This window comes from Nomascus leucogenys, chromosome 11, assembly GCF_006542625.1.
Source record: "Nomascus leucogenys isolate Asia chromosome 11, Asia_NLE_v1, whole genome shotgun sequence".
Lineage (NCBI taxonomy): Eukaryota > Metazoa > Chordata > Mammalia > Primates > Hylobatidae > Nomascus > Nomascus leucogenys.
The window spans coordinates 78,036,760-78,052,861 of NC_044391.1; the positions used below are offsets into that span (position 1 = coordinate 78,036,760).

The window sequence follows — 16,102 nt, forward strand, 5'->3', positions numbered from 1 at the left end:
TTTTAAAAGAGCTTTATTGAGATATAATGTACGTATCATGAAAGTTTACCCGTTTAAAGTGTAGATTTCATTTGTTCTGAGTATAATTATGGAGTTGTACACCAAACACCCTAATGTGAAAACATTTTTACCACCCCTAAAATAAACTTTATACCCACTAGAAGACACTCCCCATCACCTCCTCACCCCCTCCCACAGTCCCAAGCAACCATAAATCTACTTTTTATCTCTATAGATTTGACAATTCTGGACATTTCATGTAAATGAGATCTCATGATATATGACATTTTGTAACTGATTTCTTTCACTTAGCATAATGTTCATTCATGTTGTAGCACATGTCAGTATTTTATCCCTTTCTTTGCCAAGTAATAGTCCACTATATGGAGAGCCACATTTTGTTTATCCATTTATCAGTTAAAGTGCGTTTGGCTTATTTTCACTTTTTGGCTACTCTGAATAATGCTGCTATGAACATTTGTGTGCAAATTTTTGTGTAGACATATGTTAAGACTACTATACTTTTTGGTTTTAATTTTATTATTGTTTAGATTTTTCATATATATATATTTTATTTCAATAGCTTTTGGGGTACGAGTAGTTTTTGGTTACATGATGAATTGTATAGTAGTGACCTCTAAGGCTTTAGTGCACTCATCACTGAGTAGTATACTATACTGTTTTAGAAGGGTATATACATATGCATAGAAAAATGTGTAGAAAATTACCACTAGGTAATTGATTCCTGGTGCATTACTTTTGCAAGGCACTCAAAATTTTATATAATTTAGAAATAAACAGGAAATAAAATAGTCAGCAAGAACCATTATGTAATAAAATACTACTACTATACTTAATCGTGAAGATTGTGAGAATTGTGAGTAATTTTTGTTTATTTCTTGCTTGTCTATATAAAATTTTACATGTATACTTTTTGCAGTAAAGAAAAATGTTAAAAGTTTATACTAGTTTGTGAAGTACAGATGCTCCCCAATTTATGATGGGATTACATCTCAATAAACCCATCTAAAATTGAGAATATCTTAAGCTGAAAATGCACTTAATAATAACCTAACCTACTAAACATCACAGCTTGGCCTAGCCTACCTTAAATATGCTTAAAATACTTACATTGCCCTACAGTTGAGTAAAACCATCTAACACAAAGCCTATTTTATAATAAAGGCTATTTTATAATAAATTAAATGTCACATGTATTAATAATTTATTGAATACTGTTCTGAAAGTGAAAAACAGAATGTTTTGGACACTTGATGTACAGTTTCTACTAAATGCATATCACTTTCACAACATCATAAAGTTGAAAAACCATAAGTCAAACCATTGTAAGTTGTGAACTATCTGTATTTCAAAAAAAATCCAAGAATTTTGTAACTTTAGATTCATGATTGATCATTGAAACAAGTGATTTTCTCCTTTTTAAAAAATAATTTCATTTAGGAAATACTAACATCACCAAAAATGTAAAATGTGCTCTAATCTCACCACTTCAAAAATAAAAATAGATAAGGAAGCCAGGTTCTCCATTTGCTCATCCAATCTCATACCATCCTAGAGTTTGACAATCTGGTGCACATCTTCTTCACCTTTTCTCTATGGTTGTACTGACTTAGCTGTCTATCCATCCATCCAAACACTGGCTTATATTTTAAATATATATATATAAACAGTAGAACCAGGCTACAAATATTAACCTAAGCCTCGATTTTTTTCTTAATTAAAATACACAACTTACAGATTATTTTCAGTTTTGAGCGTTATAAAGAATTATACAAGCGACCATCCTTAGGTAAATGGGGTAGATTCCAGAGTGGCATTGCTAAGTCAAAGAATTATACAAATTTTAACACAAAATTACTTTCTAAAAGGAATATGCCATCCTGTTAGATGAGCTGGTCTTATTTATCTCCTTATTTGTATATTTGTTTATTAGTGAGTTTGATAATTCTTTTAATAATTTTGTTCTTTTTCTGGAAATTCACTCTTCATGTTGTCAGGCTATTTTTCTTTTGATTTGTTTGTCTTGGTCATAATAATTTGCAGGAGCTCTTTGATACTAGTGATGTTCACTTTTTGCTTGGTTATATGTATTGCAAATATTTTATCCCAGGCTGTCATTTCATTGTGAACTTTTTTCTGTCCTTGAACCTAAGAGATAATGTTTCATTTGAGTATTTTTATTCCGACTTGGAAGCTGAAGATCTTTATTGACCTATAAACAAGACTACATTGAAATATCTTAGACTTGCAATAGAAAAAAAATAGTTTCAGTATTCAATCACTGAGTTTAAAATGAAAACTTTTGAAGCCAGATCTCAGAATGTATATATGTATTCTTTCTTGATTGCCAGTGTGAACCATATGTGTGTACATGCGTGTGTGTGTGTGTGTGTGTACATAGATATATATACCATAATAATTAAATCACCCCATTGTTTCCAAAGTCTTTGTATAGGTTTGGTATCTCTCACTGACTGTTTTTTAAATATAATTTTAAGCATATTGGCTTTCAAATCAGACAGACCTTTGTTCAAGTTCCAACTCTGTCATTTATGAGCTGGTGACTTTGTGCAAGTTACTTAACCTACCTAGCCTCTCTCTCCTTAGCTATAGACTATAAATATAAGGGTTACTATATGGGGATAAAAATTACATAATTCACATTGAGCACAGTGTCTGTCACATAATAAGCACTTAACACATGTTATTTTTGTCATCATCATTGTCCTTATAAGTACAACTGCTAGTCTTCATTCCGTGGATAAGGATACTCTTTACTAAGCAGTGACATTCTGAAACAGCTACAATAAGTGACAACCTTCTACCCCTAAGAAAAGCCTCCAAATTCCTCACCCAAACAGCATCCCTTCTCAGGCCTTAGTGTCCCATTTGACATTGTAAAGTCAAAGCTAATCTGCCTCTCAAAGCTGTTACTGTCCTAGCATTCCTGCTCCAGCATTTGCCCTCATGACTTGTGTTCTCTTCCACGGAGTTTGCCAGTGACAAATAACTCAAGTCAGCTTACAGAACCACGCTGAATGAACAGGGCAGCAGTATGTTTCCTGAAAAGTTCTTGTTTTTTGTTCTTTTCTTTTTAATCCAATTAATTAGAAAAGAAAGATTCAGAAAATGGTTCACACTGGTAATTAACAAAGAAATATAAAATCGAAGAGAAAAAGAATGGAAGTCTACTACTATGCTCCTCACTGCATCTCCATTGCTTTAATATTTACCAGAGTGTGTACACAATTTCAGGGTTCTCTCTTTCTTTTTTTTTTTTTTTTTTTTTTGTGATGGAGTCTTACTCTGCCGCCCAGGCTGGAGTGCAGTGGCACGATCTCGGCTCACTGCAACCTCCGCCTCCAGGGTTCAAGCAATTCTGCCTCAGCCTCCCAGGTAGCTGGGACTACGGGCATGTGCCACCATGCCCAGCTAATTTTTTTGTATTTTTAGTAGAGGCAGGGTTTCACCATGTTGGCCAGACTGGTCTCATATTCCTGACCTCAGGTGATCTGCCTACAAATAAGCATTTTTTCAAGCTTCATATGACATAATAGAAAAACCTTAAATTCCCTCCACGTTTAAATAAGTCAGGAATTCTCTTAGGAACTAATCTCTGAGGATAGATAAACCAGTTCAGCTGAAATTCAAGCTGACCCAGATTCAAACTTTAACACAAAATTTCAAACTTTTGAGATGGAAGAAGAATTGAGATCATTTGTTATTATGTTGCTGCTGGTGGTGTTATTTTACAGTCCATAGTTTCTGCCAAAGATAAAGCTTTGTGATTATGAGAGAATTAGCTTGAAGTATTTTCTAGGCAGGCTGAAATTAGGGAATTGAGTGAATTTTGCAGAAAAGCAAGGACATGAGATGAGACCCAAAATAAAGTTTAAAAAAGTGTACAAGTCATTATCCTTTGGTTTCATTGGTACTTGGTTCTGTGATGCAGGTGACCTTATTCGACATTGGAGATTTGTATACAAATTAAATTAGAGAAGTACTATTAGAGGATAAGACAGAAAGTTCAAATTGATACAGAGTTCAGGCCACTTCTGTGCTGGGTGACCTTAGCCACCTGAGTTAGTTTACAGAGTATACAATGAGCTTGACTTGTGTATAATGTAGGTTTGAAAGAATTCATATTGAAAGGCCTTTTTAATGAGCCCAAAGTTCTTGACTTAGATCTGCTTAGGTGTAATGCTCTCCTTAGATTCACAAGGAGGAGGAAGAAATTTCACTAGTAGATTGATTACACTCATTTAGAATCCCAAAGTCCCCTCAGGTTCTAAAATCCAATTTACTCATTCAGCCATTCCACAAACATTTTTTAAACCCCAATTTGAGCCAATCTTAGAATTGAGCAGAACAGATTCCTTTGGTGCTGGCTGGGCATGGTGGCTTCTGCCTGTCATCCCAGCGATTTAGGAGGCTGAGGTGGGAGGATGGCTTGAGGCCAGGAGCTTGAGACCAGCCTGGTCATCATAGTGAGACCCTTGTCTCTACAGAAAAAATTAATTAATTTAAATAAAATAAAACACATTCCTTTAGTGCCTAATGTAAAGGAAAAGAAATAGTTTGGTAGATCACCAAGTAAGAATAAGTAAATCGCTTGTGTATTCCAACAGCCAAAAGCTGTGTCCGACCCTACATTTGCCTTTCAGGTAAACAGTTTGGTTATGCAATTCAAAACACAAACCCACTGCCATTGTTTTTGGAGTAGGAGAGGAAAATAATCTGAGAAGGCTGTGCTTGAAACTTTTTAATTAATAACAAATGTTAAGCTCTATGAACTTTAAAAGAAAAAGACAATCTATGATTTTTCAATTAAAGAATACATTTCTGAACAAATGGATTTGCCATAGGATTTTTTTTCAGTGTACTACGTTCACGTAAACATACATCAGCCATCAAGGATAACCACGTTTCGTAACGGGAGGCACAGCCACATGCTGAATGTGATTCCAATACAACCTAGCCTTTAAAAAAGAGGCCAGGCGCAGTGGCTCACGCTTGTAATCCAAGCACTTTGGGAGGCCGAGGCGGGCAGATCACGAGGTCAGGAGATCGAGACCACAGTGAAACGCCGTCTCCACTAAAAATACAAAAAAAAAATTAGCCGGGCGTGGTGGCGGGCGCCTGTAGTCCCAGGTACTCAGAGAGGCTGAGGCAGGAGAATGGCGTGAACCCGGGAGGCGGAGCTTGCAGTGAGCCGATATCGCGCCACTGCACTCCAGCCTGGGTGACACAGCGAGACTCCATCTCAAAAAAAAAAAAGAAGCAGATGTCTCAAATTATGGTGATAGGTCTGCTGAGAAAAAATTAGAAATTATATAAACAATGTATATTATTTAAGGCAACTTTTTTTGCAAGCTAGATAGAAAAGCAGGTGCGTGGTAGGTGTAAAAGGTAACGACACAGCATGCTTAAATATAACCCTTGCAGAATCTCCAAACAACTGACTTCCTTGCTTCCACACAGTCAAACCTGCAACACTGAACACCCCATTCACCTCTAACTGTGCCAATCTGCTGACTGCCTGGAATAAACATATTTCTTTAGAAACCTGTGAAATACACTTAAATTGAATTAAGGTTACCTTCTAAACAGTATGGTTCTTGTTAAACTTTGGAACCTAAAAGAAAAATGGACTTAGATTTTTTTTGACTGTAGTCACTTGAAAACTATTTTCCTTAAGTAATTTAATTTCCTGTGGACTTTTATCTCCTCAAGGTCAGGGAGCATTTCTCCTGCTTCTCCTGTTTTCCTCTTTCCACAGACGCTGGGTTAGTGCGGAGGCACAGGCTAAGGTCAAATTGCCTTCAGCAAGTGCATTTACTGCACTGGAGCACTTACCTCCTTAGGTTAAGATTGGCTGCCCAGCTGCCCTTCTGGAGCTAAGGTTAATGCATTTTTGCATGTCTGCTTAAACTTAAAACAATACCTGGCCCTAAGCCAGTGCTCAACAAACATTTGCTAAATGGAGATAGATGACTTGTTTTTTGAAACTAAACGTAAATGGCTCTTAAGGAGATACTCATGAAACATGCCTTAATGTTGATTTAATTTATGTATTTCTACAAAATTAAAGCATCCAGATAGGAAAAAGCAGGAATATCTGATTTGGTTTGCAGTCACATGAAAGACCAAAGCAGGAAGATCACCAAGCACCATTTTGTCCTTGGACAGATGAGGAAACTGAGGCTCAGAGAGGCTAAGGGATATCACAGGGTCATTCGGGACAGCCCAAATCAGTACCCTGAATCCCAAACCCTGTGCCTCACCTCCTCTGAATGCCAGACTGGTCCGTCCAGCTGCCAAGAGCTCCATGTAGTGACTGAGGTGATGCTTAGACTCAGCTTGGCTCCCCGACCACCTCTGGTTGGCTCTCCCCCTGACTGCCCCATTTAGTAACAGTCACTTCACTTCTCAGGGCAAAAATCTAGGAGTCATTCTTGTTTACTGTAATCTCCACACCCTATATCCAACACACCAGCAAGTCCATGTATTACTATTTACACAACTTGTCCCAAATGTGTACACCTCTCACTAACTTTGTCTGAGCTGGATGGGCTGCGGTGGCTGTGCCTGCCTTCACTCTTGTGCCTTCAGGTCCCTCTCAGCAGGTGGAGCCATCGGTTCAAAATGGAAATCTGATCATATTATTTCTCTGCTTAATCTCCTCCTCACTCGACCCTCCCCCCCTCCACCAATGTCTTTAAATCTCACACAGAATCCAAAGTTCATACCATGGATTACAAGACTTTATGTGATTGAGATTTTTAAATTGAGTGGATAGTATCCTTTACGGGGACAATTTCCTTTCATTCCACTTCAAAGTCAGAGGAGGGATCACTGGCCTCAGATACTTGAATTTCTTGCCAAATATCAAGAAAGACTGCTTTTCAGAGAAAATTAAAGAGGTGGGAATGACCAAATACCATGAGACTGACCTTAGTATCAAGTCCATATCATTAGTTCCAGGTACACATTATGACCTTGAACAAGGAACCTGTGCCAATAGATGCTCTCAATATGCACTGTTAGTGCTCGTTGGGATGAAGACTGTGTCTGTGCATCTTTAAACCCCGAGAGCCTGGCACAGTCTCAGGATGAAATTGGAACCCAATACATGCTCATGGGATGGAATAATAAATGACAAAAGTCACACCTGTCTGTGACATGCCTGATCACACAGTGCTGTAACAGTGCCAAGTTATTTGTAGCCTCTTCTGCTAGTTACTCTCAGCCCACACTGAGCTGTTTAGAAAAGAATGGGGAGAGAGGGCCATTGTCAGAAAACAAGATACTTATTTCCTCTGCCAGGCATAGGCCAGAACTGTCATTAAATGCCCCTTTCCAAAACAGGGGGTCTAGTGAAAATTTTTGGCATTTGGTCTTTTGCTGTCTTCCCCCTGAAACTTTCCAGATGTGAACACCATGGTATAATTTCACATTCTGGTTCTGTGGACTATGTTACACAGCTCTCCCAGGAGCAGCAATTCTGAAGGTGTCAGTATTGTTAGGCCCACTGCAGACTAGAGAATTGAGTCTCAACAAAAGGTCAAAGAACCCAAGTGGGGTCCCTAGCATGCTAGGGTGCAGATTTCCGACCTTTCAAACCTTGTGATACCCTGTTATTTGTTTACTTAGCATTCTTGTCCTTTCCTTACCTCCTCCCTGCATACAACTGTCCCCAAAAGTGGCTCGTATCATGATACTTTTTCATGTTGATTTAATTTCACACTGTTTCTTGAGATAGCTGGTGATACCCTGTGCCTGAGCATCAAGGAAGGTTTATAAGAGCAGGCATTAGACCTCATAACATCTGTCTGCCCTAATCTCTTCATCAAAGCTTTTAGCAAGCTGCCATCACAGACAATCCTTTCTCAATGGATGGAAAATATTTCTGGAACAATATTCAAGCACTCCATTTTCCTGTCAGAAAAGTAATTGTGGCTGGCTGATAAACCAGTAAGAAAAATCAAATTTAAATGAACCAAATTTAAATTTATAAGAGTCTCATTTAATATGCAGTTAATTTTATGCCTATAATAAAGAGAGTAAAGCCTCTGGTCTCCCTGAGGAATTAAAGAGGCTGATAAGAGAATGCTAAATGCTGTGCCCCATGGAAATGGGGTAACATGATTCTCGAACACTGTCATCCTTTTGGTTGCATAATATTATATACAATACATTCTATTTCAGGGAAGTATTAATTTTGCTAAAATTAATTTTTTCCTGAGTATTCATAGAAATGTGACCAAATGGTTAGGGCTGAAACATAGACGATTGGTTCCTGACTCCCTTTTTAAGTTCTTATTCTCTCCTTCATATTACGTCTTCAGTCTCTATAGCGTCTAGTGTTTTTGTTTCTTCCCTTCAAAATAGAGAATAATAGAAATGGTAGAGCTCAGCTATATTTTATGTTCCTTAAACTGTGTTCCAATTAGTAAAGTGTTGAGCACAGGCTTCATTTGCTAACCCTTTTATATTACTATTAAAACCAACGTTTACATTAAGATGGGGTTGGCGCAGTCATTTATTTCTGATTTATACCATTTTAATCATTTTAATGAGTTTTATGTGTAATAAATGTACCTCTAGCTCACTATAAGCCTATTAAGTGATCCAAAACATAAACATTAATTTGCATTGTTCAAGAAGAAAAACACTAACTGTTGGAAAGAAGCTGCTTTTTAGTCTAAATTTTGCTTCTGGATATTGCCACATACAAGTCACTGTGAAGGTCGTTCCTAAGTGTATATTTTCCTGTGACAGTGATAATATTCCTGAAAAAGCTCTAAGACTTTTTTTGTTGGGGGAAGTCAGCCTTTGATATATTTTTAAAATGTTCTAGAGTCAATTAACAATCATTGTATTCAATGCATTTTTGAAACTATTCCAATTCTGTTTTTTTAAAGTAAATCCTTGAAAGAAACCAAACTTCAACTCTTTGAATAGTGCTCATATTTAGATTTTGGGGTTTGTTTCCTGCTTCTGCTCCCAGGATTGAAGGGCTCCCTCCAGAGGCTGCAGCTCGAGTACGTGGATGTGGTCTTTGCAAATCGACCAGACAGTAACACTCCCATGGAAGGTAAGTCAAGAAATTTAATAAAATACTCGAGAATTCTTGATTCAGTTTGAGGGCTTATTCTGCTCACATAGGAAATGAATTGTATTCAGACTGATCGAACTGAATGTGAAAAATAAAAATGTTTCTGACCGATGCCTTTTGGCCTCTGCGTTTACCCCCAAAACCAATGCTCTGCGTGCTGCATCTTCTTTTTTTAAAGCAGTTGAAGGCATTGGGCTCGTGGCTCCCACTGGTTACAGTGCTCACCTTTTCCAGGTTCATTTCACTTTTGTGATTTCATCAACTAAAACAATAAAGTTAATTGGAAAGGGGCTTTATAACTCAGCCATCATCATTTCACAGTAAATCCTTTGAGGGTCTTCCTATTTTATAATGGCTCTAAGTCTGATTAGTTTCCAGTCTGTGGTAGCAATGCTCAGTGGTGCCACCGGCAGGGATTCCACAGGAGCGACTGCTTCAAAATAAGATTTCACTGCAGTTTGATTGTTGATTCTCAAGGAGCTGCAACATTTTATCCCCTTTCTGTTATAACTGTTTGAGGACCACAGTTTAAGCTTCTCCCTGTGGAAACTTTCAGAATGTTTCTAAAACCAGATTTTCTTCAATTTACATTTATTTACGGAACTTGCTAGGATGTTTGAGACAGAAGATAGTATGAGAGGCTGAGGATGAATCAAAAAGAATGTTCCAGTTAACTGAAGTTTCAAATCATATGGATTATCACTTACGTGAGGTGACTGAGAATGAAGATATTTGAGAAAAAGAGCAAAAATGAATATTCTGGTTATTTGAACAATATGATATGGATTACCACTTTTAAAATAATTAGAATAGTTTGATTCACATGAGATTACACTGAAGGTAACTTTGTCCTTGATGATTCAAAAGGCAGGGTCTTGTAATAAATCAGGTTCTGTAAAGAGTGGTTCTTGTTATAGGGTTATAGAAGGGTTATAGTAATGGAAAAGTATAAATGATTGACATATTATAAATTTTTCTAGGTTGTATTTCTGATCATAAAAAAGTTATGGAAATTATTTTCCTTGCCATTTATCTCGTTCTCAACTACAGAGAAATGTAAAATATATATATTCTTATATCTAACTTTCTCCTACAGTTTTCTTCTTTCTTGAATCTGGGTAAAATTAGGAGTTTATTATAAAACAGTATCAGTGTTGGAAATTTTCCGTGGAAATGACATAAAACTGCATATTTTTTGTCAAAGCAAAGATTAGGTGTTCGATAAAGCAAATCATAAGCATTTTATTAGTATAAGAAGTATTTATTGCAAGGGTAATATGATGTCATACAACTCTTTTTTATTTTTTATTTATTTTTTATCTTCTTTTTCCATAAGTTATTGGGGTACAGGTGGTGGTTGGTTACATGAGTAAGTGCTTTAGTGGTGATTTGTAAGATTTTGGTGCACTTATCACTCGAGCAGAATACAGTGCACCGTATTTGTAGTCTTATCCCTCACCCCTCTCCCACTCTTCCCCCCAAGTCCCCAGAGTCCACTGTAGCATGCTTTTATGCCTTCGCGTCCTCATAGCTTAGTTCTCACATATCAGTGAGAACATACAATGTTTGGTTTTCCATTCCTGGGTTACTTCACTTAGAATAATAGTCTCCAGTCTCATCCAGGTCACTGCAAATGCTGTTAATTCATACTTTTTTATGGCTGAGTAGTATTCCATCACACATACATATATATATGTGTGTGTGTGTGTGTGTATGTATATATGTACATATATGTGTGTGTGTGTATATTGTTTTGTAGTAGCAAAAATATATATATACACATATATATATATATATACACACATATATATATATATATATATATATATATATATATATATATCTCACAGTTTCTTTATCCACTCGTTGATTGATGGGCATTTGGGTTGGTTCCATGATTTTGCATTTGTGAATTGTGCTGCTGTAAACACACATGTTCTTTAAGGAATAGTCACACTGTTTTCCGTAGTGGCTGTACTAGTTTACATTCCCACCGGCAGTGTAGAAATGTTCCAGTCAATTCTTAATGACACGTTAAAACAGAGCACTAAAGTTATTTAGTCTGCAAAAGTGTCAAGTAAAATGCCATTTAGTGGGGTCTATGAAAGACTGGAATTGCTTCACATTTTAAGTGCCCAGCGACTGTTTTCCTCTTTTAGACAGTGTTCTTTGCAGTTATACCATGTACAGGATAGCAGAACATCTGAGATTTTTAAGGATTTTGTTCCCATCTTACCCCTACCTTTAATTTTAGGAATATATTGTAGGAGTCTCTCAAACAGAAAACATAATTTGAGTTATATTTATAGAAGAAGGAGGAAGTCCTCAATTAGGAGCCAAACTATGTGATACCAACAAGATAATGATGTCTCTTGTATCAATATTTATTACATGTTGAAATGTATTAAAATAAATCTTCAAAGTGTTTTAAAAAATAATTGCTGCTGCCTGGTGGAGTTCGTAACTGCAGCATTGTTTAGCCTTTGTAGGAATCAGAAAATTTACATTTTGCCTGAGTAGTTTCTTATATACAATTCCACAAAGCGGAATGGGAAGCTATTTTATCCTGAGTCATTTTCCAAGTTCAGAAGCATAATGAAGGGTGTCAAACAATGGAGATTCGCCACTTGTTGATAAGGTCAAGGCACATGGCATTTTGTAGCACAGCAGCAGTCAACCACCTCATGCTGGAATGTAGCCTGCTCCCCCTTACCAGGAAGGGGAGACTCACCCCAACAGGCCAATCAAGCTCTGAGGCTTATTCTTCTGGGAGGACCAGAATGTCCCTTCTAGCAGGGACATTCCACAGGCAGCTCCCCATGCAGGACTTGTTCCAGATTGAAATAGCTTCCACGTGAGTTTTTCCTAGCTTTCAGAAAATGTTTATCCTCAAACTTAGTACACTCATTTGTTCCAAGGTGGGCCCACTGGAACAACCAGAGTTTGATATAAGTCTCTGGAAACACATCTATACATATAGTCTTTTCTACTTTACTGTACCAGGGGAAAGTACTGATCTGGGAAATAAAGAAGAAATAGGAAATAAAGAGGTAGGACTGTCAGGTGGACTTGGGTACATTTGGCACCCTAAAGATGGGGGGAAAATAAGATGCCTGTGTTAGTTCTGGATTCCATGTTGTTGAGAGTCACCTTTGCAACAATTTTGTAAATCATAGAGTGTGTGTATGGGAATAAAGTTGTACATGTACAATGGGGGTTATACCTTAGGAAGACTATCAATGTTTCTAAAAACATTACAGAAGGCAAATGTTATTTATAATCAAATTATCCTTGAAAACACTACAGTAACTCTGTTAGTTAATGATATTCTACTGGCTTTAATTAATTACTCAATTTATTTTTCAAATGTGGTGAAAAAATCATCACCAGATAGTTGTCCAACCTTTTCTTTTTGATAGTGGCAGAAAAATCCTTAATATCAAATGATATTACTTTTTTTCTTGTTTCAGCAACTCACGTTGGCTATTTTAGGTTCACTTGCATCCATTTCTGTTTAAGTGACACAACAGTGGTTGCCAAGTATATATTGTTGAGTATTTATATATTAAATCTACATTTATTAATACTATAGACCCTTAGCATTTGTAAATCATTTTTATTGATTTCAACTATTATTTGCCAACCCCATGGAGTCACAACACACACTGACATAATTCTGCTGAGGCACCTCTTTTAAACACAGGGGACATAGCACTTTCAAATGAGTTCACCCCAACTCAGTGCTTGCTCTTATTTGTCACTGATTACCAGGTAGCGTGGAGTTCAAGAACTTGGGGACACTGAGAGTCTCCAGTCATAAACTATGCAAATGTCAAGGGTCATGTGTGTGCCCACAATGAGCATCGCTAAGATACATTTTAAACAACTTCCATTTAAATATTATTAAAATGCCAGTTGCATTTGTGTGGTTTCTACCATGAAATGATGTTAATCGGGAACGTTTTAAAAATAAACCAAGATGAGCTTCATCCAGTTTCTACATATCGTATAGCAACCATTTGAGCCAGAAGAAGATTAACTGCAGCATCTTTATAATATATTGGCATCATATATCTAATTAGTTTTTTCCTTCCCTTATTTCTTAGAAAATCAATAGACAAAAAGCGAGTCCTCTCAAAAGAATGGCTGTAAATGCCAAAGGTGCAATCAGTGGAGAAAGGGGTGAGACACTTCATTTGCAATCTGCAACCCCATGGAATACAGTTAGACATTTTCAGGCTATAGGAAGATGTTCCTGACAACAGAGGGGAGCTTGTGTACTTTTTCCTCTGTCCCTCTTGTTTATTTTTTCTGGTTCACCTAGTAGTAAGTCATTTTTCTTTCACAGCATCTGCCATACCATCTGTCTCTGCTACAATATCTGGCAACGATGGCATGTTTTCCAGTCCTAGAAAAAAATCAGCCCCACATCCCATTTCTTCCTTCTTATGGGTCTGTGTTCCTCCCAGTAGAGTCACTGACAGTTCTTTATGCTCTATGAAGCTCATATCCCTAATTCTCTCACTTCCACAAATCCCTAACGTGTATTTCAAAATCTTCTCTCGAGCTCATTAGACAAGAAAAAGTTCAGGCAATAGAGCCAGTCTGGACATGGATAGACACAGAGCATTTATGTGTCCAAGGAGCTGTATGAAGAGTTTTTTTTTGTTTGTTTGTTTGTTTGTTTGATTTTCTGTCATTCCCAAACACCTGGCTAATATCTCTATCTATACTCTTCTTACTGCTCCAGGAAGAAGAGATTGAGCCTAACTGTGGTCATGAAAGGAGGGTATAAGCCTGTATCACTTGCAGACAATAGCAAAAAGAGGGGACACATTAACTTTTCGATCTGAGAATATGATTTTTAAATTAAATTAAATTTTAGTTAGTTTTTTATTTTAAAAACACTTGGATTTGAGTCCTTACTTTTCATATAGAGCTTGTTGCCAAAACTGATTATTCTTACAGAATTCCTGAGTCATTAAATATTATTTCCATGCTGATTACAGTTCCAGTTATTTATTTTTTCCTGCCAGCAGATCAGTGCGGACATAAAGCAGCCCAGATGTCTTAATTTCAAATAAGAGAAGCAAGACCAAAGTTAGCTTCACTTATTCCCATAGTATCATCTTGTCAAATAACGCATTCCCTAAGTATTTACTTCTTTCTGAGCCATCTTTTTTAGTGTCGCCATGTGAAAGCAGGCATCTATGGATATTCAGGGATTCAGGATATCCAATGACAACTCAGAAAATGCCAGAAAGCAAAAAACATTGCAGTATCCCAAATTTTCTGCATTTTGGCAATTCCAAAATACTGGACCTAGATATTTAACTTCCAAAATAAAAAGTTTTCAAAACAAAAATTAACCACCTAAAACGTAGAAACATCATTTAACCACAATAGATCAGCCCTTCCACCTCTATCTTTTATTATCTTCCCTGAAAGTTACCTTCAAGCCATCCAAAAAAAAACATAATATAGAAGTAAGAAATCTTCCGCAAATATTATCACAGAGCTGTCCAATAGAAATACATGCAAGCCACATATATATAATTTAAATTTTCTATTAGCTACATTAAAAAAGTAAAAAGGAGGGGAACAACACATACCGTGGCCTGTCGGGGGGCTGGGGGCAAGGGGAGAGAGAGCATTAGGATAAATACCTAATGCATGTAGGGCATAAAGCCTAGATGATGGGTTGATGGGTGCAGCCAACCACCATGGCACATGTATACCTATGTAACAAACCTGCCCGTCCTGCACATGTATTTCTGAAAAAAAAAAAAAAAGTAAAAAGAAACAGGTGAGGTTATTTATTATATTTTATTTAATGTGATATATCAAAACTTATCACTTCAACACAATCCATTAGTATCCAAAAGTTACTAATGGCATATATTACATTCTTTTTTTTCCCTACTAAGTCCTCGAAATCAGTTGTGTACACCCTAATTTGGAGCAACACATTTCAACTGCTCAGTAGACAACTTTAATTAGAATCAGCCACATTTCAAGTGCTCAATAGCCACATGTGGCTGGTAGCTACTGTACTTGACCACAAAGGCTTATAAACTGTATTCCCAGTCTAACAGAGCCACAGGCACATAGTAGGTGCTCAATAAATATTTACTGAATAGCTAGATGAATGACTGAACAAGTGTTTGAGTGATTGAATGAATAAAGCTCCAAAGTTCAATAGCTCCAACTTCATTTTCCTCTACTTGAAAACCTATCTTGGTTTCCTAACCTCTATAAACATTCTAGTACCTGGTTCAACATATTTCAAGGAGATGTTGACAGGTTGTTGCCAAACAGCCCCAGGACACTTACATGCTATTTCTCATCTGCAATCACAGTAGCATCCAGATGCACTGAATCTCTCTTTAGAAATCTGATTAATATCTAAATGAGCAGAAATGAATCAGGGGACAATTCTTTGGCAATACAGTTGCCCCCTGAGTATTACGGTATCAATTAAGATTATTTAATGCATTTCATTTATTACCCTGGCCAGGACATTCCCAAGACCTCTGGTGCACATCAGATCAATTTAACCCCCTGGCTTGAAAGCCTGGGACAGTTAAGCTTTTAAGAAATTAATTTGGAGAAAATGATTTTCATAACCAAGAAGATGAGCCAAACCCAGCCAAGCTTGTGGCAAAAAAAAAAAGTGTTTCAATATTAAAAAGCAGTTTTGTTTCCATTTTAACTGCAAATTCACCAAAAATTTTCCTGATACTTTAGGCCTATTTAGCTGATGTTTTATCCTGTACAGACCAAAAAAATTGTGTCATAAAAAGAAAAATTTATTTCATCCATCCTAAGAAATGACAATGGGGGACAGTTGGGTTCACTTCAGGTTCTTTCCATCTCAAGTTCATCTGTTTAGAAAATCTCAGGTTTCTGTTCATGGTGGACCTCTTCATTGGAACAATATTTCTGCAGAGTGGACTAGGGCAT

At 36.9% G+C, this 16,102-nt stretch overlaps 1 protein-coding gene across 2 annotated transcripts in view; it reads left to right on the top strand.

Moving 5' to 3' along the window:
* Positions 1–16,102, top strand: part of KCNAB1 (potassium voltage-gated channel subfamily A member regulatory beta subunit 1) — a 414,684-nt gene that overhangs the window by 342,672 nt on the left and 55,910 nt on the right. For both annotated transcript variants that reach the window (XM_003256336.4, XM_003256334.4), the window contains exon 8: positions 9,032–9,118. In XM_003256336.4, the coding sequence (XP_003256384.1) occupies positions 9,032–9,118 (87 nt within the window). The remainder of the gene's footprint in view (positions 1–9,031; positions 9,119–16,102) is intronic.